The sequence below is a fragment of the Eptatretus burgeri genome, chromosome 15, assembly GCF_056783735.1.
Source record: "Eptatretus burgeri isolate ZD-2024b chromosome 15, Ebu_testis_v1, whole genome shotgun sequence".
Taxonomy (NCBI): domain Eukaryota; kingdom Metazoa; phylum Chordata; class Myxini; order Myxiniformes; family Myxinidae; genus Eptatretus; species Eptatretus burgeri.
Window position 1 is genome coordinate 15,462,459 of NC_140975.1, and position 24,861 is coordinate 15,487,319.

The 24,861-nt window shown below is 44.5% G+C and overlaps 2 protein-coding genes across 7 annotated transcripts in view; one reads left to right on the forward strand and one right to left on the reverse strand.

The window, feature by feature from the left end:
• LOC147011611 (uncharacterized) overlaps nt 1–19,079 on the reverse strand; it is a 108,224-nt gene extending 89,145 nt beyond the window's left edge. The window contains exon 1 of the transcript XR_015051798.1: nt 18,946–19,079. The gene's annotated coding sequence lies outside the window, so the exon portion shown is untranslated. The remainder of the gene's footprint in view (nt 1–18,945) is intronic.
• The window catches only part of LOC147011609 (uncharacterized), a 284,049-nt gene that overhangs the window by 159,002 nt on the left and 100,186 nt on the right, over nt 1–24,861 (forward strand). For 2 of the 6 annotated variants that reach the window (XM_085857520.1, XM_085857519.1), the window contains one exon: nt 18,847–19,197. In XM_085857520.1, coding sequence (XP_085713646.1) covers nt 18,847–19,062 — 216 coding nt within the window. In that variant the 3' untranslated portion in view covers nt 19,063–19,197. The other 4 variants (XR_015051801.1, XR_015051802.1, XR_015051803.1 and 1 more) reach the window with 4 other exon arrangements.

Here is a 24,861-nt window from a genome sequence, read left to right on the forward strand (position 1 = left end):
GTTGACTCACGAATGGGAATCGTCCATCGGATGGATGTTAAATGGTCATACCGTCTGCCAGCATTCATTGGTGGGCGGTAAAGATCTCATGGTGTCCTTCGTGAATAGTAGGTGAGCTATCGCTGGCACCATGGCCAAATTCCAAGGTCCTGCCATAAACCAGAAAGGGCACTGCATCGGCGGCTGAGCCACACCCTCAGCCTCAGCCAATGACTGAGCACATCACTAATTCCTGTCCATATCTGCACTTTCAATTGAACGGCAGAACTGTTCAGGCTATTCTTAAAAGATGTGGGTGAAACTTACCCAACGGTCAACCCTAAAATGTGGGATTAATTGTGGCCATTAAAGTGGTGGCGGTGGTAGCAGTAGTTGTCGTAGTCGTCGGGGGCATGGGATACGCCTCCCGTGCTTGCTCCGTCTGTCTCATCTCCAACATCAAAATTGTTATTTTGCCGCAGTTCCACTGAATATTGATATCAGTTCTTTCGAGGACACGTTTTCCTTTTTTAACTGATACATCAATCTGCCGAGGAGTCTGCTTTGTCGGAACAATGGATTTGGTTTCAGTATAAACAGTTCCGTCATGGGATGTCTTATGCCTTCGGCTTGCCTGCCCAACAATATAATAGGGTGAGTTGTATTCGCACAGCGTTTGCCCTTCCAGCCAAAGCCCAAAGGATGATCTCCAATGAATCGTGAGTGAAGGACAGCCATAAAGAAAGAACAATCGGAGATGATTGAAGTTCGCATTGTGTTTGAATTGATGAGCCGGAACACGGCCGAGGGAGAACGTTACAAAATAGAAGAAGGGCCTGCCTTCCATCTGATCGATATGTTTAGAGAGATGGAGAAGACTTTTTCTGACTCTGTCCTAAACAAAATATATAATAAACCAATGTCACCCGTAGGGTGACCCGTATATTGCCAAAAGGTGACCACGTGTAACTTCTTTAAGGCCACAATGAGGTGAACAGAGCTGCTATCCACCAGGAGCGACTCCTTGAGGAATATCTGCCTACGAGAGATTCCGATGAGAATCGTTCTACAGAGTAACCATGAAAAATATGCGTTTGCCTCATAACGTCACCAAATGACGTCATAATGTCTCAAGCTTGACATATCTAGAAAGCACTCATCGAGGTGTTCAATTTGAGGTACTACACGATATGGTTCCTAAAACTTGAAAATTTGACCTTGGGGTCAAATATGTTTGACTTGAGGCGCTAACCATGAAGGTCAAGGCCAATCGCCACCAAAAATTAATCAGCTGAGCGCCAGACCATGAACTATATTCCCATGAAGTTTGAAGACGATCCGATCAAAATTACTCAAAAAATAAGGGTTTTGTCGACTCCCCTGATTTGCAACAAAGTGACCTTGACCTTTGACCTTGACCTTTGACCTTGACCTTCAAAATTTTATGCGCTGAAAGGGACCTCTATAGGCCTCTGATATGCGAAGTTACAAAAATTTCCAATGATAACTGTGCTCTGCAGAATTTTTTATACGTGATTACAGACAAACAAAAAAAGAAACATACAAGCTGACTAACATATCTTGCAAAACTTCGTTTTGGCAAGATAATTAGCATCACAATCACACGACTTATCAAGGACGAGAGAAATTGTGTATTTTTGTGGCCACATCGTGATGCCTGCAACAACGCGTGTGATGTGTGTTCCATAGTCTGAGTCGGTACATGGTTTGTATGCAAAGCGTGCAATTCTGTCTACTTACAATTTGACCTTGGAGATGTGAACCTGCTGCCTCCTCTTTCCTGCTACCTCATGGTTCTGACATCAAATCATAATATAATGTGCATTTAACATGATCCTGTCTGACAGCATAAGCCTGGTGTTTGGCTTAGTGGTTAGGGTGGCGGCTTGGGATCTTAGGGTCCTGAGTTCAAGCCCTGTTGGCCGCTGAAGTAATATACACCAGGAGGTTGACTCAGCCTGTCATCCTTCCGAGGTCGGCAAAATGAGTACCAATGTACTGGTAAGGGGGACACTGCATCAGCGGCATAGCTGCATCCCAACCAATGATGCAACCAGCAGCCACAGGCTGCACTTGATAGAGAGAGAGTCTGACATCATAATGTTGTTGCGGTTCTCGGAACCGCATGCATCCAACAGATAGTGGTCCCAAGACAGTTATTCCATTATTTTACGTGTAGATAGTCCCTTCCCTTTTGTCTAGCGGGATAACAGGGGTGTGCTTTGCGATGATCTCATAGCTAGGTTTGCTTACATCATTTCTTTTTCATTTTATTCCTACTCTTCTTTTCTGATTATTCCTGGGGTAAATCTGAGCCACGTGCGCCCTGCGCTGTGAGATGGGTCCTCAGCCAAGGCCAAGCAGGCACTGCACCCACAACCCTCCGTACAAAACACAGCCTGCCAAACGCACTGGCAGTGGTGATTTCCACAACACAGGAAACACACCCAGCACGAAGCCCACGCTGCACGGAACGCGAACCGATGCCGATAATAGAAAGACAACACTCCACCACGTTGTGCATGATACGGGCAGCACGTACTTTTCAACCCATTGCTGGACTACTTATATCGATCGGGTTTCGTCCAGCGCACATGATAGCAGAATCACCCGAGCGCTGGCCACGTGCGAAATGGCGGATCTATGCACACTGTATGGAATGTGCTCGAAGGCAGACCCGTGCGCCGCTCGTGACACTTTGTTATCGTACAGAGCAGGGCAAAAATGGACAGATCTTACTGGCTGTGCATGGGTTCGCCATAACATCGTACCTTCGGTCCTCGTGGACGGCAAACGTTCCCTTGCCTCTATGGCCAGCGAAGCTGCGATCGGGTGGGGGCATGTTGTACAGCTTGGGCCACGTTGGCGCACACAGAGCGCGCACGTTGGCCAGCACTGGTCGGGCGCACCCGAGCGGGCGTGCGAGACGACGCTGCCCTCAGCCGGTCATCAGGCGGGTTCTTGCAAGACGATTCATGGCGTGGAGTTCGGTGTGGGCGATTCGTGTCATGTCGTGGGGTTGGAGCGAGACGGTCCCACAGCTCGGGGACACCTTGCCAGAAATGGAGTGTTGCAGTTTCCGGCCATCGCGGTCGGGCCGCGCAGGGGGTCAGGGCCAATCAGAGCACCCAATTCGGGTGACGACACCAAGTTTTGGGCCTATAAATATTGGACTCCTCCTTCTCTTTCTGCTGCTGCCCTGCCTCGTCTTTCGCTCAACCTGGACCTCGACTCCGCCTTCTGTCGTCATCACTGGGCTCCTCCTCATCTTCTCTGCCCACACGACGCCGACTCCACACTCCCAACACCCTCCCAACCTCCTTCACGCCCACGGTCTCGACGCGAGCTGCCCGAAGCAAGAGACGACGCGCCAGCTGTCCGGGGGGTACCGCACCATGGACCCCCCTCCCCCCCCCCCGCCAAATGTATTGGTGGCGCATTCGGGTACCGCGTATCAATTATACAAAGGAACCAAGAGACTGTAGCCTCAACTCCTCTCCTGTCTTGCTTAAATCCCTCTTCATCAGGTTTTCTGTGTCTGTGTCTGTGCGTGTGTGTGTGTGTGTGTGTGTGTGTGTGTGTGTGTGTGTGTGTGTGTGTGTGTGTGTGTGTGTGTGTGTGTCCTGGCGCCTGTCCATGTAAGTAAGCCTGCAGAAGATCGTTATTATTATTTCCGAGTTAGATCTGCTCTGTGACCGCTTTTATAAGTTGCTTGTTATTTGCTGCACCACACCTTTCTCCCCAAGCTCTACACAACACACCCCAATAAATCTTGATCGTACCACATAAATTTCCTCGCTCATTGTTAATAAATTATTATTAGAAATGTTCCCTGCTCGTTTTTGTCTTTTCTTCCATTGATCCAGCATGGTCTGAATCCTAACTTAGCTGGGACTTTATTCCCAAAAATCCGTTCCTTTTAGCTGGTACGTCCTTGGCAGTGTCGCTCGGCTTCATGTCCGGTTCGCTCTGACATGTCCGGTTCGGCCAAGGCGTACCGAGAGCGTGTTCCCTGGTAATTAAATCACGTGGTTATTTTTAGGTAACCGGATTAACGAGACTGACGATCCTAAGTCACGTGGTTAAGTTATTGGCGTCCACAGTCGGTTAAGCGACCCGCCGCATCACGGAATTATCCGTGTGCGACGGCCGACAATTCCGGGGAGTCTGGTGGGAGCCGAGATAGCTCCCCCTCCCCCCCCCCCCCGTGGTCTTCTCACCCGACCCCAGGCCCGCAACAATTTATAAGATGTATTTAATATAGTTCTAAAATCATAGCATATAAAAGTATTTAGCATAGTTCTGATGTCACAACAAATAAATGTAAAGACCATGGTTTTGACATCACATCACACAGATACATATATATATATATATATATATATATATATATATATATATATATATATATATATATATATATATATATATATATATATATATATATATATATATACACACACACACATGTATTTAACAATGTTCTAACTGATGTTACAACATATGAAATGTATTTAGCATGGGTCTAACGTCATAACATCGATACGAATAAAAGGCTGTGTGTGTGTGTGTGTGTGTGTGTGTGTGTGTGTGTGTGTGTGTGTGTGTGTGTGTGTGTGTGTGTGTGTGTGTGTGTGTGTGTGTGTGTGTGTGTGTGTGTGTGTGTGTGTGTGTGTGTGTGTCTCTCCTCCATATCTCCAAAACCATAAAACCTAGCAGCTTGAAACTTTGCATGCAGACTAAGAAAACTTGAAGGAAGTGCAAAAGTGAAAGTTGGGTGTTTGGGTTAATTAAAACATGCCTTTTGAAGGTAATTAATTGCCTTATTTAATTATATCCTTCATCAGGCAATCCTCGGCCACCCTGCTCTCTTGGTCTTCAGGCGTTTCCTGGGTAACCTCGCTGGGGTCTGAAGCTGCCATGTTTTCTGTCCTGCTCAACCATGCCTTGACTTGGAAGAGGCCACAACGATTTCGTAACGATAAAGTTGTTGTTTTCGCATTCTTTACTCACATTATGGAATGCCTGTTCATCATCGTTACGAATAGCTGGGTACTTTCTAATTACAAGGAATTTTTATGTGCAGGAGGAGGCTATTCGGCCTTGCATGCCTACTGGCTGCACCACGCCAATACCAGATTTAATAAATCCATCAATACCCCTTCCTTCGTGTGCAGCCTTTTGGCTGCTGCACTGGTATTCATTTCACCGACTTCAGAAGGATGACAGGCTGAATCAACCCCCTGGTGTTCATTCAGCGGCAACGGGGCTTGAACTCAGGACCCTAGGATCCCACGCCACCACCCTAACCGCTAAGCCAACACCAGGTTTAAAACATTTCCAAGCAATGCTTAGAAACATCCGGAGATGTCAGCATTCGTGGCTTGACATTTCGGGCATCTCTGGGAGGTGTATGTTTAATGTGTTTTGGAATTGCATGCCAAACTAGGCGTTTCTTATTAACTGTTTCGTTGGAGTGCTTGCTTGAGTGCTTAAGCCATTTGGTGAGCATTCTCCAAGCTGCTTGGTTGTTTGTTTCGGTAAAAGTATCCATGCTCTCAATGGAACTTTGATTAGACAGACGTACGTTTCTGCTTGTGTTGGGAACCTGCGGTGCCATGCGGTTGGTGCTTCAGATGTCTCATCCGCTGAAAGTGTGCGATTTTATTTCTACAGGACATCGTTTTGTTTTACCTTTTGTGTGATCTCCTAGTATAATCCACTCCTCACTTTGATATCGATACATGTATAAAAACTATGAGGTCCAACCGACCACGTGTTTGCTGTGACCTGCTTGTGAAGGCAGAGAGCAGAGATCGACATTGTGTGTTCTGCACCTTGATGTATTATTCAATTGAATTTTTCGAATTTCCCACTTGAATTCCTCTTTCAAAGAACTCTGTTTGAAGATAAATCTTTGTGTTTATCATTTTTATGTATTTTATGTGTGTAGGTATATAAACTGTATTAGTGTGTGTTTTGTTTTCATCTCCATGTGCAGGTTTCAGGAGGTGGAACGGATCCCTCCTAGGTCGAGAAGTATCCACCGTCGTGTGTGTGTGTGTGTGTGTGTGTGTGTGTGTGTGTGTGTGTGTGTGTGTGTGTGTGTGTGTGTGTGTGTGTGTGTGTGTGTGTGTGTGTGTGTGTGTGTGTGTGTGTGTGTGTGTGTGTACATATGGAGTTTCAGAATGTGAAAGGGAGTCCTCCCAGGGTGGGCTCAAAGTATCCACCTTCATTTCGGTAAGGGGTCACGATTTGCGGACCAAGCTGTGAAGTTTTCTGTTTTCAATGTTTTGTGCCAAGGGCTTTCTTCAGGATCGTTACTGAGGATAGATGCTATCTCGGAACAACTTTCAACTGAAGTTTGTTTGTGGTGATATTCCCAAGGATGGTTTTTCATATCTCTGTGAGGTTGTTCATCATCACTGGGACAACTTTGGCATTCTTCAGCTTCCAGGATCTTTTCACGTCATGCTTGAAGTCTTGGTATTTGGTCATTTTTCTTGATTTCTGCATCGTTATTCCAAAATCACCGGTATTAACACCTCAATTATCAATTAAATGCCTTCTTCTCTCTTTTTTTTTGTACCTAAGTATGATATCTGGTCGCAATGCTTTGTTTTCGATTTTCACGCCCGATGGGATCATAAGGTCTTACAAGAGCAGTACTTCCATGTTTCCAGTGATTGCTTTTGGGTTTTTTCCAACAAATTTTCTGGAACTGGAATATTAAAGTTTTTGCTGATGTGCCAGCGGACTGCTTTACAAACTGTCATCGTGTGTACAGCTTTTCTGACATGTTTTTTTTTTTGCGTTTGGTCATTAAGCATCACATATGATTCTCTTTGCTCACCACACCTCCACCCCTCAACTGTCTTTTTTTCCCCCTCCTCTCCCCCACCCTTCTCTCTCACTCTATCCCCTCCTCACTCCCCCTCCTAATAAAATGCAGCACTCTCCTCCCACACCTCTGTCACTCTTTCGTTGTCTGCGTGTGTGTGTGTGTGTGTGTGTGTGTGTGTGTGTGTGTGTGTGTGTGTGTGTGTGTGTGTGTGTGTGTGTGTGTGTGTCTCTCTCTCCCTCACTCACTCACTCATGCACCCCTACCTCCCACAGTGAATTTCAATGTTTGGTGAAGTGTTGCTCTCCCAGCCTCCCCCCAAGCTCTCCCCTCTCACCTTACACCTACCTCCTCCCTCTTTCTCCCCCCCCCCTTTATTGCCCCCGTCAGCAAAACGACAGGTTGCATTTTCTAGCGTAAAACATATTTAGCATGGTTTGAATATCATGACACATAAATGTATTTAGTGTGATTCTGACTGATATAATAACACATAAAATATACTTAGCATGGTTACAATATCATAATGTATAACAGGTACTGTATTTATCATGCATTATTCTGACATCATAACTTATAAATGTATTTAGCATGGTTCTAATATCATCTATTGTATAATGTGAAGTGTGGTGTCTGTCCGTGTGTTTGCACATTGAGCTGTTGCCAATTTAGCCTCCAAAGCCATTTACCGATTGGGCATCCTCCATCGTGCAAAGTCCTTCCTTGGCACACCTGAGCTCCTGACCACATACAAAGCTTTCATATGCTGCCTGGTGGAGTACTGCTCTCCCCTCTGGACTGGTGCTCCTGCCTCAGTTTTCTCGGCTTCACGCTGTGGAAACCAAGGCATTTAGGATCATTGGTACAGTATCTCCCACGATGAGTCTTTGAGTCTCTCACTCTCTCAGTGCAGGCAGGTCGGTGGTGTTTATCTTCTACCGTCTCTTCTCCAACCTCGTCCCCACCTCCCCCACTCTGTCTGATATCCGTCCCGCACATATTTCCACAGGGCACTCAACATCTGCCAGCAACCTCCTTCTGGTTAAACTACCAAAATCAAGAATCACTGCTCACCTTCATTCTTTCATTCCTCTTTTTTTCTCACCTTTGGAACAAACTCCCACCCACTCTTCCCTCCAGGTCTTCAAAATATCTGTTCACCACCATCTCTTATCTTCCCCATCCAAAACCATGATATTTTCTACCCCCGTAAATACACCCCAAACCCACCTCCTTCATATTCCATGCTTTCCTTCCTGAAAGTCCTTGTAGCGTCCATCTTGTTTACCCCGTGTATCTCGCCCCATCCTTCTCCCTTCCACAGATCTCCTCATGTGTCTATTCCCCACTGTTTTGTGCTTCCCCCTCTTGCCCCTCTTGTCTCGAGCTCCCCTTGTTATACGTTTTGTGTGTTTGCTCCAGTGTGACCATTCCTCATTTTCATAAATGCCAAGGTGAGCCAATGAAAAAAGCCAAGAATACACAAGGTTTCGGAAAAGCGAGGATAATACAAAACCTATTCGCCAAGAAAACCTAAAGAAAACCAAGACGCCAAGGTGAACAACAAATAGCCAAGATCTTGTGAGAAAAGCCAAGGAGTGGTCACACTGTATCCATCCTGTCCACCCAATTCCTCCCCACCCCATTGTTTGTCCAAGTCTCCATCCATTTTGTCCTTCAACTCTGCTGTCTTTGTCCGCCAACTTCCTCTCTACTCTTCCTTTTGTCCTGCTGTATCCTCATCCATTTTGTGTTATAGCTCTTCCATGAGAATTGACTGTGTACAAAAAAAACTGTCATAGGTTGGCAACTGGTGTGCAGGCTTTGATGGTTCGATGGTCTCTTTCTGTGTTGAAGTTCCTTTGATGGGAAGTCATCTAAATATATAAATTCCTTGTGTATTTATATTTCTGTCATGCAGGAAGTGATCTCGCATTCACGGAAGTGACTGTGCATTTGTCATTGAAAAGGACACACACGTAACAGCAGTGTTTGTGCCATTCGCCATTTTGTTTCCACTCAGGAAAGGTGAACTTTGTACGGTCTAAAACATTTACACCATGCATCTGAATTTCTGTTGAATGCATGCATAACCATTCCAGTTGTTTTCACAATTATAGTGCTCGATGTGAGACATTAGTAATTTTTATTTGCAGTAAAAAATATATACAGGTGAGTCATTTTACTCAGTCATTTGGAATTCTATCATCACTTTGATACAAGATATATTTCTAAAATAATCATACTTTTCTTAATGAAACAAAAGTAAATTCACAGGCCTGTGAGTTATATTCTTTACAACTGTGCTGTGATGGTGGTGATGGGGGGGATGCTCAAGTGGCCCTGTCATTTTTGATGAGCTTTACGCTAATCTATTAAATAATGTTTTCTTTGGAACCGCTTAATCAATCGACATGAAACTTCACAATTATGATCAAGTAGTGGTGTGGAATACATGTTTTAAAATTCATTTTTATCAGATGCATGGTCTGGCAGACAAAAAAAAAAAATTTTTTTTGATTTGGGGTTTTTTTTCTTCTTTAATTGGGGTACTCAATTTTGTTTTTTAATTTTTATTGTATTACTTAATTTAATATTTTCTTTAATTAAGCCTACAAGGCTGGGTAATGTATTGTTTATCTTCTGTTTACTTCTTTTTTTCCGCTGGCAATTTTCGGGTATTTTGGCTTTTAAATTCATTTTTTTTGCTCGCCTGTTCGAAGAACAGAGAGCTATAGTGATACCCCCGGCGTGAGCGTGAGTGTAAAAATGTTAAAGTTTTTGGTGAAAGTTATTTTTTTCCTTTCTAATGTTTTTATCTACCACACTTTTTTATATGCCCGATATATATTGTTGCGGATTTCGCGCCCGCCGGCGTGCTGACGGCCAGGTAACTCGAATCGCGGCACGTGATTCGCGGCAATCGCGGCGAATCGCGGCAATCGCGGCACGTCGCCCACCGGACGGACAATCCAGTCGTGACCCTCTCGGACTAACGCCGGGAACCAGTCACGGGTGGACCTTTCGGTCTCACCGCGATCGAGCCAATCAGCCCCCGCGTGGGATAGGGTTGCTCGCCAAATTCGACCTACCTAAGTACCCACGCGGAGGGTAGACCGGGCGATCGCACCTCGCCGCAGGTCGACTTCGGACACGGGCCACTTAAGTGACCCGTTCCGTACTATCAGAATAACCGAGCGGTGTTATCGTCGACCTCGACGGTTCGATTAATTATCGGGCGTATTCAGCCCACTACCAACCCTTTACGTGAAGCAAGATGAGGATTCAATGGGAGAAATGACGAAGCGAAGCGGGAAACAGTTCAACACAAAGCACATTTATTCGCGGCACACGGGAAGCACACATATTCAATTCCACCAAAAGCACACAAAAAAAGAAAACACAATTCCATTTACACGAAAAGCAAATGTAAAAGCGAAAACACAATGCAGAGCTAATACCGACTACCGAGCACACGGCAACACTTATACAATTCTACTTCACAGACGGCGCCGACAACACATACCCAAAACCAAGGAAAATAATACCCCCAAGAATGAGGCGGGCCTGAGGCCGAGACCGGGTCGCGCCTACCCGTCTGGTGATGAGACGCGGAGCGGCGATGGCGCCCCAACCCCGCGGGCCTCGCGGACGGTGTCTGGTAGGGGGTGGGAAAGGGGCCCCCTTGGTCGCACTATCTCAGCGCGGGGGGAAACAGGAGGGGGTTGTTGATGCTCGGGGTATAGAGGATCTTTATTATCCCTGGTGTGCGTCTCCACCTCGGCCAGGTCGCGCTGTCGGCCTCCCTCGGGTGCAGCTTCCTGCACGACGCGAGCACCCCCTCGTCTGGTGTCGCCGCCTTTCCACAGCTCGTCCCCTCCGTTCCGACTCCAACGCACACGACGAGCAGCTCCACCGCCCGCGAAGTCTTGACCCTCTGCTTCCGACTCTCCTACTCTCCGCCTCTGGACTCTCCGACTCTCCACTCGACTCTCCTACTCTCCTCCTCTGGACTCTCCGACTCTCGACTCTTCTTTGGACTCTCCTCGTTCGACTCTCTTCAGCTTCTCCAGCTACTGCAGGCTTCGGGCTCCAGACTTCCACACGGCTCTGACTGACGAACACGGTCCTTTTATCCCCCCGTAGCTTCGCCTTTGACCCCCTCCCTTTGACCTTTCACCTCGCTCCCCATTGGCCCGAGAAAAAGTGGGCGTGAAGGCTTTTTGATCCACAAATTTGCATATATCGATCGTCCTGGAGGCGGGGCCAAATCGCCCCTCGCTCACCGATTGGACGGCAAAAAGTGGGCGTGTGTCGTTTTTGATCCGTTTTTGAAGCACAAAATCCGTGATTTTGTACGCGCTGTTCAACGTGCGCCCTGCACGAGCCCAACACCGGTACCCACAGTGGGGCAAGAACGGTGGCGATGCTACGGTTGCGAGGTGTGACGGGAAGGTCGTGGCGGTTGTGGTGAAGCAGCGTTGTGGTTGGTGGTTGATGTTGTGGTTGTGGTGGTAATCATGGCGGTTGGTCCAAATTAAAGATAGTAAAAGAAAAACGGCTATCCTGAAGAGTCGCAGCACGCATGAATGACATGTATTCCCACTAGACAACGGGTTTGGACCTAACTACACATGTACTTACCGAGATACCTCACCTAAGGGACCTGAATGGTGGTTTGCGAATTTGGTAACCACAACAATATATATATATATATATATATATATATATATATATATATATATATATATATATATATATATATATATATATATATATATATATATATATAGGGGCGTATTATGTGATACCGGTCGTCCGTCTGTCTGTCTGTCCGTCCGTCCCTTCCTGTCCGCACTCTAACTCTCAAAGTTTTCAAGTTTCACGTTCCATATTTGGTACATAGGTACAGACTGTGGAGACGGTGTGTCGTGACATACGTTCGTCATCTCACGTGGTTGCCATGGCAACCAGGATGCTGTCTTCCATCCGTTCCTGTCCTCACTATAACTCCCAAAGTTTTCAACTTTCACGTTTCATATTTTGTACATAGGCACAGACTGTGGAGACGGTGTGTCATGACATACGTTCGTCATCTAAAGTGGTTGCTATGGCAACCAGGATGCTGTTTTCCATCCGTTCCTGTCTGCACTCTAACTCCCAAAGTTTTCGACTTTCACGTTTCATATTTGGAACAAAGGTACAGACTGTGGAGACGGTGTGTCGTGACATAGGCTCGTCATCTAACGTGGTTGCCATGGCAACCAGGATGCTGTTTTCCATCCGTTCCTGTCTGCACTCTAACTCCCAAAGTTTTCGACTTTCACGTTTCATATTTGGTACAAAGGTACAGACTGTGGAGACGGTGTGTCGTGACATAGACTCGTCATCTAACGTGGTTGCCATGGCAACCAGGATGCTGTTTTCCATCCGTTCCTCTCCGCACTCTAACTCCCAAAGTTTTCAACTTTCACGTTTCTTATTTGGTACAAAGGTACAGACTGTGGAGACGGTGTGTCGTGACATAGGTTCATCTAAAGTGATTGCCATGGCAACCAGGATGCTGTTTTCCATCCGTTCCTGTCCGCACTCTAACTCCCAAAGTTTTCAACTTTCACGTTTCATAGGTACAGACTGTGGAGACGGTGTGTCGCGACATATGTTCGCCATCTAAAGCGGTTGCCATGGCAACCAGGATGCTGTTTTCCATCTAGTAGCACAATTCTGTATATACCTTCTTGTTCAGGCATATATTGTGCTCACTTGCGCTCTTGTTACTGATTACAATATACAAATACATATATTGCTTTCAAATTATTTGGATCAGACTTTACTGCAATGCTTTATAAAAAATATTAATTATTAGACGAGTCTTTTAAAAACAATAAATGTATAAACAGGTGAGCATTGGGAGGCTTTGACACCACTCTGGTTTCAACAACTGTTAGTCCGATCAACACAAAATTTTCACCTTCGTAAAATACCTTTTTTCGTACAGTATCTAATTGATAGTTATGACGGCATAAGTCACACCCTCATTTATTTGCCTTATTTATAGTCCACCCTGTATAAAATTTACTTTGAATGATGTTGACTAACGTCACAAAATAAATATATTTAGCATGTTTATACCCTGCGACGACATAGTCAAATATAAATAGGTCATCCCCTTACTTGACCTTCGATGGTATGCAGCGCACACAGTTGGTACTCGTTCCAAAGCTGTGTAACAGAAATGAAAGTTGCATTGGTTTCTGTGTGAATACATAGAGAAAGTTCTGTATGTCCATCTGCCTCACTCTCCTTCCCTCTAGCTATTCATCTATCTTAAGCAAAATTAAGCCAATGCTGCATGAGTGAAATAAACGAAGGGCAAATGCGATAAAATTATTCAACATAATCATCACATTAAAAACCGAAATCATTGTCCATGCAGAAGAAGGAAGAGGACGTTCTGCAAAATATAAATCAATTGCCAAACAGATTTGAAGGTTTTAAAACGTCTGAGAAGGGCACTGTTCATTTATCCCTTGTCGCTACACTTCACTTGCAAGGCAGAGGTTCTCCTCACCCTCACATGGATATAAAGAAGCAATCTTCTGACAGATGCCAAGTTTACATTTAATCCATCGCAATAGATGTGCTCACGAGTGGTTTACCCAAGAGCAGGGGTTAAAGGGCAGGACGATTGGTTTGACAACCCAAAGAATGTGCTTTGTACACGAGTCACACTGAAGCTGTCTGCAACGACTCGTGTGTGTGTGTGTGTGTGTGTGTGTGTGTGTGTGTGTGTGTGTGTGTGTGTGTGTGTGTGTGTGTGTGTGTGTGTGTGTGTGCGTGCGCGCATATGAGATATGCAGTATATACCATTTGTGAATGTCTTTACAGCTGTGGAGGAGCTCTGGGAAAGGTTTGAAACAGCAAAGGGCTTACCTTGGGTAACCTTTCATGGTTACTTTATGCAGCTTCTTCAGCTTTAAGAGCGTGGGAGGAAGACATTTATTTATATAATTATATCACCTGGTTTTAATTGATTAGGTGAGAGCTAATCGGTTATTTCATCCATTCAGATGTGAGAGATATGGGTCGGTCTTCTTTTTTATCATATATATATATATATATATATATATATATATATATATATATATATATATATATATATATATATATATATATATATATATACAGCCTGGTGTTGGCGTAGTAGTTAGGGCAGCGGCTTGGGATCCAAAATGTCCTGAGTTCAAGCCCCGTTGGGCCACTGAATTAATACACCAGGGGGTTGACTCAGCCTGTCATCCTTCTGAGGTCGGCGAAATGAGTACCAGTGTACTGGGCTGGTGTATACCCCGGTTAAAAATAGGTGTACCATATCCCTGCGTTGTAAGAGGCGACCAGGGTTGCGTCAGGAAGGGCATCCGGCGTAAAACAGGTGCCAAATGACTATGCGGATCATAAGGATGATCCGCTGTGGCGACCCCGAACGGGAGCAGCCGAAAGAAGAAAAAGATATATATATATATATATATATATATATATATATATATATATATATATATATATATATATATATATATACATACACATACATACATATATATGTTGTTGTGGACCCGGGTTGGGGGCGAAGACCACAAGGAGTGAACTACCTTGGGTTCCCACCAGGCTCACCAGAATCACAGGCCATCGCACACGAATAACTTTGTGATGTGGCGGGTCGCTAATCGCGCAACGAACGCCAATAACTCCACCACCTGACTTAGGGTCCTCCGTCTAATAAATACCGTTTACCTTAAGGTCACGTGATCTAATTACCAGGGAACATGCCGTTGGTACGCACTTGCTTAAACCGGATCACCTTACCAGATCGGATGCAGCCGAGCGGAACTGCCAAGCAGGTACCGGCTAGGTAACAGATCATTGGGGAATAACGTCCCGGCTTAACTAGGGTGCGGGCCATGCTGGACCGATGGAAGAAAACATGAAAACATGCTGGGAACATTTCTGTGCAATGCATTTCTTTACAACCAAGCGAGGAAAAGTATGTGGCACAGTAAATGGGGTTTCATTTTTATGCACAGCAGAGGACAGCAAGCAATTGGTGGGGTGCGGCAAAGGGCAACAACTTACAAAAGAAGACACAGAGTAGGATTATTCTGACTATTTTCCACAATCTTACTTAATTGAGGACAGGCGCCATCTTTCACTCACACACACACACACACACACACACACACACACACACACACACACACACACACACACACACACACACACACACACACACACACACACACACACACACGCCAAGAAAGAGAGGGAAATGTGAGGATGAGCGCCATCTAAATAACTGTTTAGATGAGGATGAGCGCCATTGGTCGGCTGACCAATGCGGCTCAGGACGCTTAGGGAGAGGTCATTTCAAAGATGCTGGTGTCTACGGTGTGGGAGTGAGGAGATGTGACGTGAGGGGTGTGGTTTCATGCCAGAGGAAAATGGCATTGCGAGTCAGTACGCTACTTCTTTGTGTGTCCACAGTGGACGGAATAGAGGGGTGGATGGAGAGAGAGGAGAATAGATGCGTGAGAAGGAAGATCCTTAACCTAACCGTGTAAAGGTCTGTATGTGCAGCGTGTACCTCTGTGGGACGCTCCGCCTGAGTGTTCCCACCTTGTGATATGGTGTGCTATTTCCTGCCTATTTATTCGCCAGGGCTCGTGGCAACATGTGCTCCACATTGGTCTGCCGTCCGTGGCTGGGTGTGAGTCCGTCTGGCTTTGCGGGGGTGGCGGCACATCTACAGCATGGCAGGGAGTCCACTATATGCTCTTGAAGAACAGCAGTCGCACACGGATGATGTTCTCAAAGAAGAAGCTCTTTGGAATGGCAGCTGCACACAAATAATCTTCTCAAAGAAGAACCCCTCTTTTTACGGCTCCGTGCTACCCCCTTTTTTCAGCCCCAGGCGAAGGGTGGGGCAAGGACCGGAAAGCGATGAGCTGTGGCCCAAATCCTGCTGCTCTATTGGGCCACAGTGGCCTGAGCACTGCCTCTCCAGGCTCCAAACCGGAAACCGGCTCAGATGTCCGCCTGCTTCGGCACGGCTCAGAGCTCCTGACTTAACATGTAGGGCCAGCACCCCGGCCCCGAACGTGCACCGAGTGTAGTCTGTCTGTTGGATGGTAGTGGACTTCTTTGCCACCCACGGACTACTTCACGAGCCAAAATGTACAACCGAGACCTGAACCAAACTCCCAGATTGCCCTGCCTGCAACCCTCCTCGTTGCTTATGGTCTTGCCATGGTCTGAAGACTGGATGAGGCTGTAACAATCCCGGGAGGCTCACCCAGGACGTTCCCGGTGAGATGCGGTGGAGCTATATAGCATCTGTTGTGTGGTTGAGCATCATGCGGCACCAAGGACAATTGCTGACGCTGTGCGGTTCTTGAAATAGAGTGGAAAATTGTTGTAGCGATGCAGTGTTATGAGGGGGTGCTGGAGTATTTTTCCCATGTGTGGGAGGCATTTGTGGTCAAAGTGGTGAAGTTTGTTGAGTGAGGTGCATAGTAAGGTGAGGTGTCAGTTTGGAATTGGCATGCAGAATTGAATGTAAAATGGCAGGCAAATTCCCAAGGCGGGTTGTCTTGTGTGCAACAAGTTGTCTTGTCTTGTGCGCAAATTCCCACGGTGCGCGGTGTGCTTATTAAACAATTGCTTATTGAATGGCATGTGTGCTTGCATACTTGTTGTGTACTATGGTCAAAAGGAAAGGGTTAGAGTAGGTGTCAGAGTACGAATCAAGGACATATTTATTAGACCTAACTACGAGTCCCACACAACGCACTTCGTCCCGCTTACCCACCAGACATGACGGGAGGACTAACTACACTAATACTAATGAAATAATTGCCAAGGGATCACTGTATGTTGGGTGCCATTGCCTTAGAGACATGTGGTTTTGCAGAACCGCAATAATATATACATCCATCCATTAGGACCATACTCTGTACAGAGGGTTGGTGCTGCCGAAGCAGTCTCCTGGGCTATCAGGCACAATTCTGGACAGGTCGCCACTCCTACGCAGGATACTCGAATGGCTCATTCATCCCAGAAAACTGATGCTCATTTTGCCGACCTCGGAAGGATGACAGGCTGAGTCAACTCCACCTGGTATTAATTCAACAGCTGAGCAGGATCTGAACTCAGGACCCAAGGATTCCAAGCCTACCACCCTAACCATTAAGACTCAACCGCATGCCATTCTAGATTCTGGATATTTTCGTTTACGGAAATCAATGGTCACTTTCGTGAATGTTTTTTTTTGGAATTGCTGCTTGATTGGGTGACATCAATCGGCTATGGCAAATTTCAGCTTTCTGACCTACCCCAAAGTAATAGTCATTTTATCAGTGTGTCAGTGCTCAGGAAGAGCTTCATATATTTGATAGGAGGAAGGAATATTTTCGATATGTACATTATACCAATAAAAAGGGATGAAAGAAAAGCAAAAGGAACCTGGAGGTGCAGGGAATGGTGATTTCAGTGCTCAGCTGACAATCATCAGACCCCCTTTCCCCTTCCCTGGGGATTATCAAGCCTTTTTCACTGTTTGTTTGTTTTTTGGACAGTCAAACCAGCACTGTATATATTTTCAACATATCATTTTGTACCCATTTGATGGGTGGCCTTTTTTTCCCCATACCATTCCTCCATATACCTGGTGTTGGCTTAATGGTTAGGGTGGTTGGCTTGGGATCGTAGGATCCTGAGTTCAAATCCCACTCGGCTGTTGAATTAATACCAGCTGGGGTTGACTCTGCCTGTCACCCTTCCGAGGTCGGCAAAATGAGTACCATCATGCTGGTATCCTGTGTCAGAGTGGCGACCCGTCCAGGATTGTGCCCAATAGTCAAGGAGACTCCTTAGGCAGCACCAACGCTCTGCACAGAGTATGGTCCCATTGGATGAATGGATTCCACCATATATATATATATATATATATATATATATATATATATATATATATATATATATATATATATATATATATATATATATATATATATATATATGACTGTACTCCATGATATAGATTGAAACAGGCAGAAGTCTATGAGATAGCCTGGCGAAACTAGTCCTCTTATTTGAGTCCAAAGCAGATGTTTAAATTCCCAACTGGCACTTACGATTGTTATGTACACAGCAAGGATTGTTGCGTCATAGATACAAAACTTAGACTGTATTTGAACCATCACACTCACTTCTGCAACATCGTTGATTTTCATAACAAGTGAAGGGACTGTGGTCTTAACCCACCACACCACCACCATACCTCCTCCCTCATCCTGCATTGTCCAAAAGACTGTAAGGAATCGAAATCCTTTCTCATGGGGTCTCAGTATCACTTTTGATGAATGATTCATGGTTAGACTAGCACTCATCCCAAGTGACCCTTGAATCACTTGTGGGCTAGGCTACAGCTGAAGAGCAAATCGATGAGTACACTCTTGGTTTGGGAATTATAATGCAAGTAACATAAAGACGCCATTTCCCATGACACAAAGGTGTGCTCTCATTGGCCGTCCACTATGCATATCCACAGGTCTCTTGTCGGAATAAAAAAATGACAGTATGATGCAATATTACACGTGTGACATGCACACTGCTCAATACAACTTAACGTGAAGATGCCGATTCGTCATGATCTCATTTCAGACAAGGGTGAAATCAGAAAGATGAAGGATCACTTAAGATTTAGATGTCGCACTTTCGGTATTCGAGAAGCTCAGCATTGCACACGGCATGTACACAGTAAGTGGACTCGTAAAACCAAATCGTGAGCTCATGGTGCGAATTGCCGATAGAAACGAAGCATGATATTTCAATCTGCTTTCAAAATCAATTTCATCATCATCATCATGTCAGGTGCATTTTAGGACGTATTCAGATACTGCCATTCTTGTTGAACCTCCTTCATAATTAATATACTCATATTTTCCTTGCAGGATAGGTTTCAAACCATCGCATTGCGTCCCCCACCCAACCTCATCATGCGCACTCAAATCCAGATTCCACGCACGCCCGCCGGATTGCGAGAGACTTACGATACACCTTTGGGCGATGACTGCCTGCAGCAGCCTGCGATGCCCCGAGGGCAGGGCACAGTGCGCTCGCCCCACGTGTTCCCTCTATATCGCCACATCCCTCCCACTGCAGCATGAGCCGGGTTGGATTGTAACGCACATATGGCACTTGTGCTATCCACACACCCTCACGTGCATTGTACCTTGTGCTTTGTTGGTGCTGAAAGCAATAAAAAAAAGAGAGATAAAATACATTTACTGTACAAATTAGTTTGCCTTCACTGTATGCTCGAGGTGCCAATGTGGATCAGATATCAAAAAATAATATGTGTACTTGAAAAATCTTCCATTTTGTAAGTAAAATACATTTACTGTACAAATTAGTTTGCCTTCACTGTATGCTCGAGGTGCCAATGTGGATCAGATATAAAAAATAATATGTGGATACATTAGACATCTGTACGTGCATCGTGTCTCAACGTCAGTGCTAAACACAATGCTTACAAAGTACGGGAAAATACTGACACCAAAATGGGAATATGGTGGAAAGACTGCTGCAAGTACACAAGAGATAATTTTTCTTGTTCTGAAGGATGAGACTATACATGTAGACGTTTCTCAAGTAACGTCACAAGGCCACGTACCTTTGTTTATCCGCCATCTTGAATGTCAAACTTGAAAATCATCAAAAAATTGATTTTAGAAGTTTGATCTTGAGTTGACCTTTGACCTTTTGATCTCAAAAATAGTTTGTTTTTCCAATTTTGTGACGCAACATGCAAATCCTGTTCAAATTTCAAGTCAATCGGATGAAAAATTAAGATTTTAGAAATTTGACCTCAAGCTGACCTTTGACCTTTAACCTCAAAATCTAGACTTCTCAGTTCAGACTACCTCTACGACTTGGTAAAGTTTCATGACGATCGGTTTCGAATTGTAACCTATAGGTGATTGACAGACAGACAAACAAACAGACAGACAAATAGCAGAACAAAATCAACTGACCAAGATACTGTACTTGAAAAATCTTCTATTTTATTTTGTAAGTAACAAACAAACAAACAAGAAGAAGACGTCGTGCAGAGCAAGATAGTTTCAAAATCCATAAAATAAATTTGACGTCAAAAATCATTGGTGGTTGAATTCAATGACCAAATATGCAACTCCTCTTCAAATTGCAAGTGAATTAGATGAAAATTGGAGTTTTTAGAAATACCACTTTAGTAGTTGACCTTTGGCCTATGTTGACCCTTTGGTCCATGTTGACCTCAAAAATAATTGGCTGGTTGAATTCAGTGACCTGAAATATAAATCCTCTTCAACTTTCAAGTCAATCGGATGAAATTTGAGGATTTTAGAAATCTCACCGAGGTTGTTGACTTTTGATCTATGTTGACCTTTTGACCTCAAGAACAATAGGCTTCTTCCTTATGACAAACTCTACCATGCGGTGAAGTTTCGTGAAGATCGGTTTCAAATTGTGGCCTGTCGGCGACAGACAGACAGACGGACAGGCAGAGAGACAGACAGACAGAATAACAAAATCGACTGACCAATATACTTTAAAAATCTTCGATTTTGCAACTAACAAACAAACCCAAATGCAATACCCTCTCCTTCGGCGAGGGTAACAAAGGAAATGTGGTACTGTGTGGCTTAAATGTAAATCACGAGGAAGCTAACACCAGGATTATTCTCTATGCCTTCATGCTGTGGAAGCCTGATCTGAGAGAATTTCCAGTCCCTGCAAATACACAGATGTATTGCTACAACAAATGCAACTCATGACTGGACTCACCAAAAAAAAACATGGATGGTTGCTGGAACTGCAAAGAAGAGCATATGCTATCCCGTAGATGTGATCGTGGCAAAACTGCGTGAAGATGTCAGAGTAAACCTGCTTGCATTCCACGCAACGACAAGTTGTGATTCTACATGGTCTTTTCGTGGTTATGGAAGGAAAACGTGTCGGAAAGTGTTTGTGAAAAAGTCAGATCTTTGTGACATCGGACCTGTCGACAGATTCCTGGACGAAGCCATGTGGTTTGTGTGCTGCTTATAAGAAATGCCTGATTCATCCTTGATTGGCCGAACAAGATTTTCAATGTTCACAAGAGCAAAGAAAGGCCAAGAATTCCTGCTTCCAACCTAGCTCCTCGCCAGTGTACTATTGTATGGCATTCCTTCCCAATTCCAGATCCAGGCGATGCATAATGCCATCGCCGGGTGCCGAAAGAAGGGAGTACTCAGTTTTCACTCCATTTGTTTGTTTGTTTTCTTGTTTGTTTGTTTGTCCGGGTGATATGTCAGCCATCCTTTGATCTAGGAAGCTGAAATTTTGGACAAAAGTGAAGATGTGTTTTGGCAAAAACGATATTCTTATTTTATTTATCTCGTCTTCAGTTGGCCTACCCTTCCTCCCGCCCATGGCACACTGAAGCTTGTGGTAAGGCAGTTGTCCTGAAACAACTTGCCTTCGCCTCATGGACGGCAAATCCAACTGAAGGCAATCTCAGTTCCTTCCGCAAAGCTCAGAACAAGCGTGTGTCTACCCTGAGGAGAGCCAGGAAACAACATCTTTCTCATCTCAAGTCTGAACTCTCAAATCTGTCTCCCTTCTCCAAATTCTGGTGGCATCTAGTTAAGTCTGTTTCTGGTGTATGTTCCCCCTCCATCCACTCCCTTACCTCAAATGGCCGCACAGCTGACACTACAAGTGAAAAGGCTGAATGCCTAAACTCTATGTTTGCTTCTAAGTCTGTGTCCCAAACCCACTGCTTTCTGTACCCACCATACCCAGTCACACCCAGCTGTTCCTGGACTCTGTGTCCCTTTCTCCTGACAAGGTGGAGAGCTTGCTGTCAAACCTCGACTCAGATTCTGCTACCGGTCCAGATGGCATCAGCCCACGTGTCCGAAAAATCTGCTCCTCTGCTCTTGCTCACCCTCTCTCTGTTCTATTCACCCTCTCATTTGCTCAAGGTCATATGCCTTCTGCTTGGAAATCAGGAAACATTACCGCTCTGCATAAAAAGGTGCAAAAACAGACCCATGCAACTACAGACCAATCAGCCTTCTCCCGATCATCAGCAAGGTTATGGAATCCATCATCACTTCCGAAATTAAATCGCTTCCGAAACATCACTTCCGACAATTACCCCGTATACCCCGCCCCATCCCTCTCCCTTCCACATATCTCATGTGTCTATTCCCCACTGTTTTGTGTTTCCTTCTCCTGTCTCTCTTGTTTCCTGCTCCCCTTGTTATACGTTCTGTGTGTTAGCTCTTATACGAGCCTTGACATTGCATGTTAAAAAATAAAAGAAAAGAGGAATGTTAAGAAAGTAGATTGGAGGACATGAAAATGAAATGAGAAAAGGAAGTAAAAGGACGATGAGAAAGCAAAAGGTGGGTAAGGAAGGGTGGAAGTAGATAGGCATAGGTATATGGTACAGATATGGTGCACACTGAAATTTTGAAAGGGGTGGGGGTGGGGCGGTCATTGGAATAAACAGTGAAATGGTGTGCAAAATCCAAGGGGGGGGGCAAAAAGCCTTCCATTCTTATATAATCAATAGATATTGGATTTCATTTCATATGGGAAGGTGCCTTATGGAAGATATAGCCACAATCTGAGTATCCATTTTGATATCCTGACAAAAGTACTATGTTGTGTGGAATGGCAGGAAAGCTCAGTGAGAAAGTGCACTCGTCTTTATGTCGTCTAGTCTGGGTTGGATTCCTGATCCGACGACAAACTTTCATAACTAGTGATTTCCAGGCAGGGCCTTGCGTCAATGAGTGTGCTGACCTTCTTTCTCAGTCAACAACGTTCACAACATCCTGAGTGACGGATTGCTTCGTGAAGAGTGTGGGCATACCTAGAGTTTCACCATAACCATATTCTGTGGTCACTTGAACAAGTCCATGTGGCATTATGAAACAAAGTTCAACTACAAGTTACCCCCCCCCTCCCCCACCCCCACATCCATGTTGATGGCAATGAGGACACCATCGAAGATATTTCAACATGTCAACAAATTCCATTAACACCTCCAAGGCTTTATTGTGCAGGCATGGTGATGTGTGGGGCATGCAGGGTGTGCCGAGTGTGCAAAGTGGTGAAGTGAAGCGGGTGCAACAGAGAGCAATTGCAGTGAAATTGAATGATCGCTCTGGCGGGCTGTGAGTAGGCTGTTTGAAAGGGTTCCATTGGGACCTTGAGAGGGCAGGCAGCGATGCACCAGAGTGTATGAAATGAGGCTCAATATTTTCTGTTTTGGTTCTTGGGGTGCTTCAAAATATCAGATTGGATTTAAGGAATATATGAGAACTGAAATGATAAATTTATAGGTTGTGTCCACTATTTTGATCGCTGCACTTATTCAAATTTTAAATGTGTGAGACACTTTTTCAAGTACTGGACAGTTATTGTTCAGTGAAAATAGTACACAAAACTTTGTGTCATTAATCACCCTCAGGCAGCACTTGTCATTACCCTTAATTTTCCGCTACTCCACCATGATGTTATGACATATGTGAAGGTTTGCACTGCTGAGCGCACGCGCGCACACACACACACACACACACACACACACACACACACACACACACACACACACACACACACACACACACTAATTGTAGTAAACAAGGCAGTAAATTCACACCATCTTACAACAGGGATAGAATCTCATGATAAATACAGAACCTAATAAGTGTCCGCAAGCAACCAATGTTGAAGCCCTTCCAAATGAAATCGTCGATGACAACTGAATAAGTGCAAGATGCTCTCAACCAATCATCCTCAAAGCATTAAAATATAGGATTCCAGGCATCAGTGACTCGAATTGAATAGATTGAACCATGGTGAAGGCCATGTTCTATGAACGGGTAGCTTGTTTACCCTCGCCAGAGGAGAGGGTATTGCATTTGTGCCCATTTGTTTGGTTGTTTGTTTGTTTGTTTGTTTGACTGCACAGAACTTTTGTGCTTTTCTCTGCAACTGCTTATCGGATTGAGACGAAATATTCAGCATAGGAGATTGCTCATGTATAATGTTTTTATGATAATTATGATGTCAGAGGTCATGTGGTGTGGCAGCCATGTTGGAACGAAATGCAAACTTTAGACCTCTGTATCTCCAAAACCACACCAAGAAAAAAATTGAAACTTGTCACATGGCAAGTACGTGTGATTTAAAAAAAAAATAATTGTTAATGGCTTAGGTGCCTTCATTATGATGTCATAATTCCATACAGAGAATGCTATGGATGTCCTTCTGCCTATGGACGTCATAATTGCATACATAGAATGCTACGTCCGATCAGTATGAAAATTTTTGAGGGTCATCTCGGGATAAATTGGTCCAAAGAAAAAAATTGATGAGGTAATCGGTCACGTGACTCAGCAGCCATATTGTTTTGTTTTTTTAAAGCCTCGAAAATCTTTTCTGAAATGGCTGAACAGATCGAGGCAAAACTTAAGTATGACTGCCTTTCCATGATAAACAAAATGTTGACCCATATGATGTCATAGGTCACATGGGTTGGCAGCAATATTGGATTTACCATAAAACCTATAAAAAAAATTTTTTCCAAAACGGCTGGACAGATCGAAGGGAAACTTCACAAAAATGTTCCACGATCCTTGGGGATAACAGGGTATTCACGAATAATTGATAGGTCACATGGTCTGGTAGTCATATTGGATTGAGTAAAAATATTTTTAAAGCCTTTCTCTTGAACTGCTTCATCATTCAATGTGAAATTACGATCCAGTAGTGATGGGGAATACATGTTTTAAATTTCAACCTGATTGCATGCATGGTGTGGCAGCCAGAATTATAAAAGAAAAATTATCTGGGTTATTTTTGATATATATATATATATATATATATATATATATATATATATATATATATATATTGTTATGAAT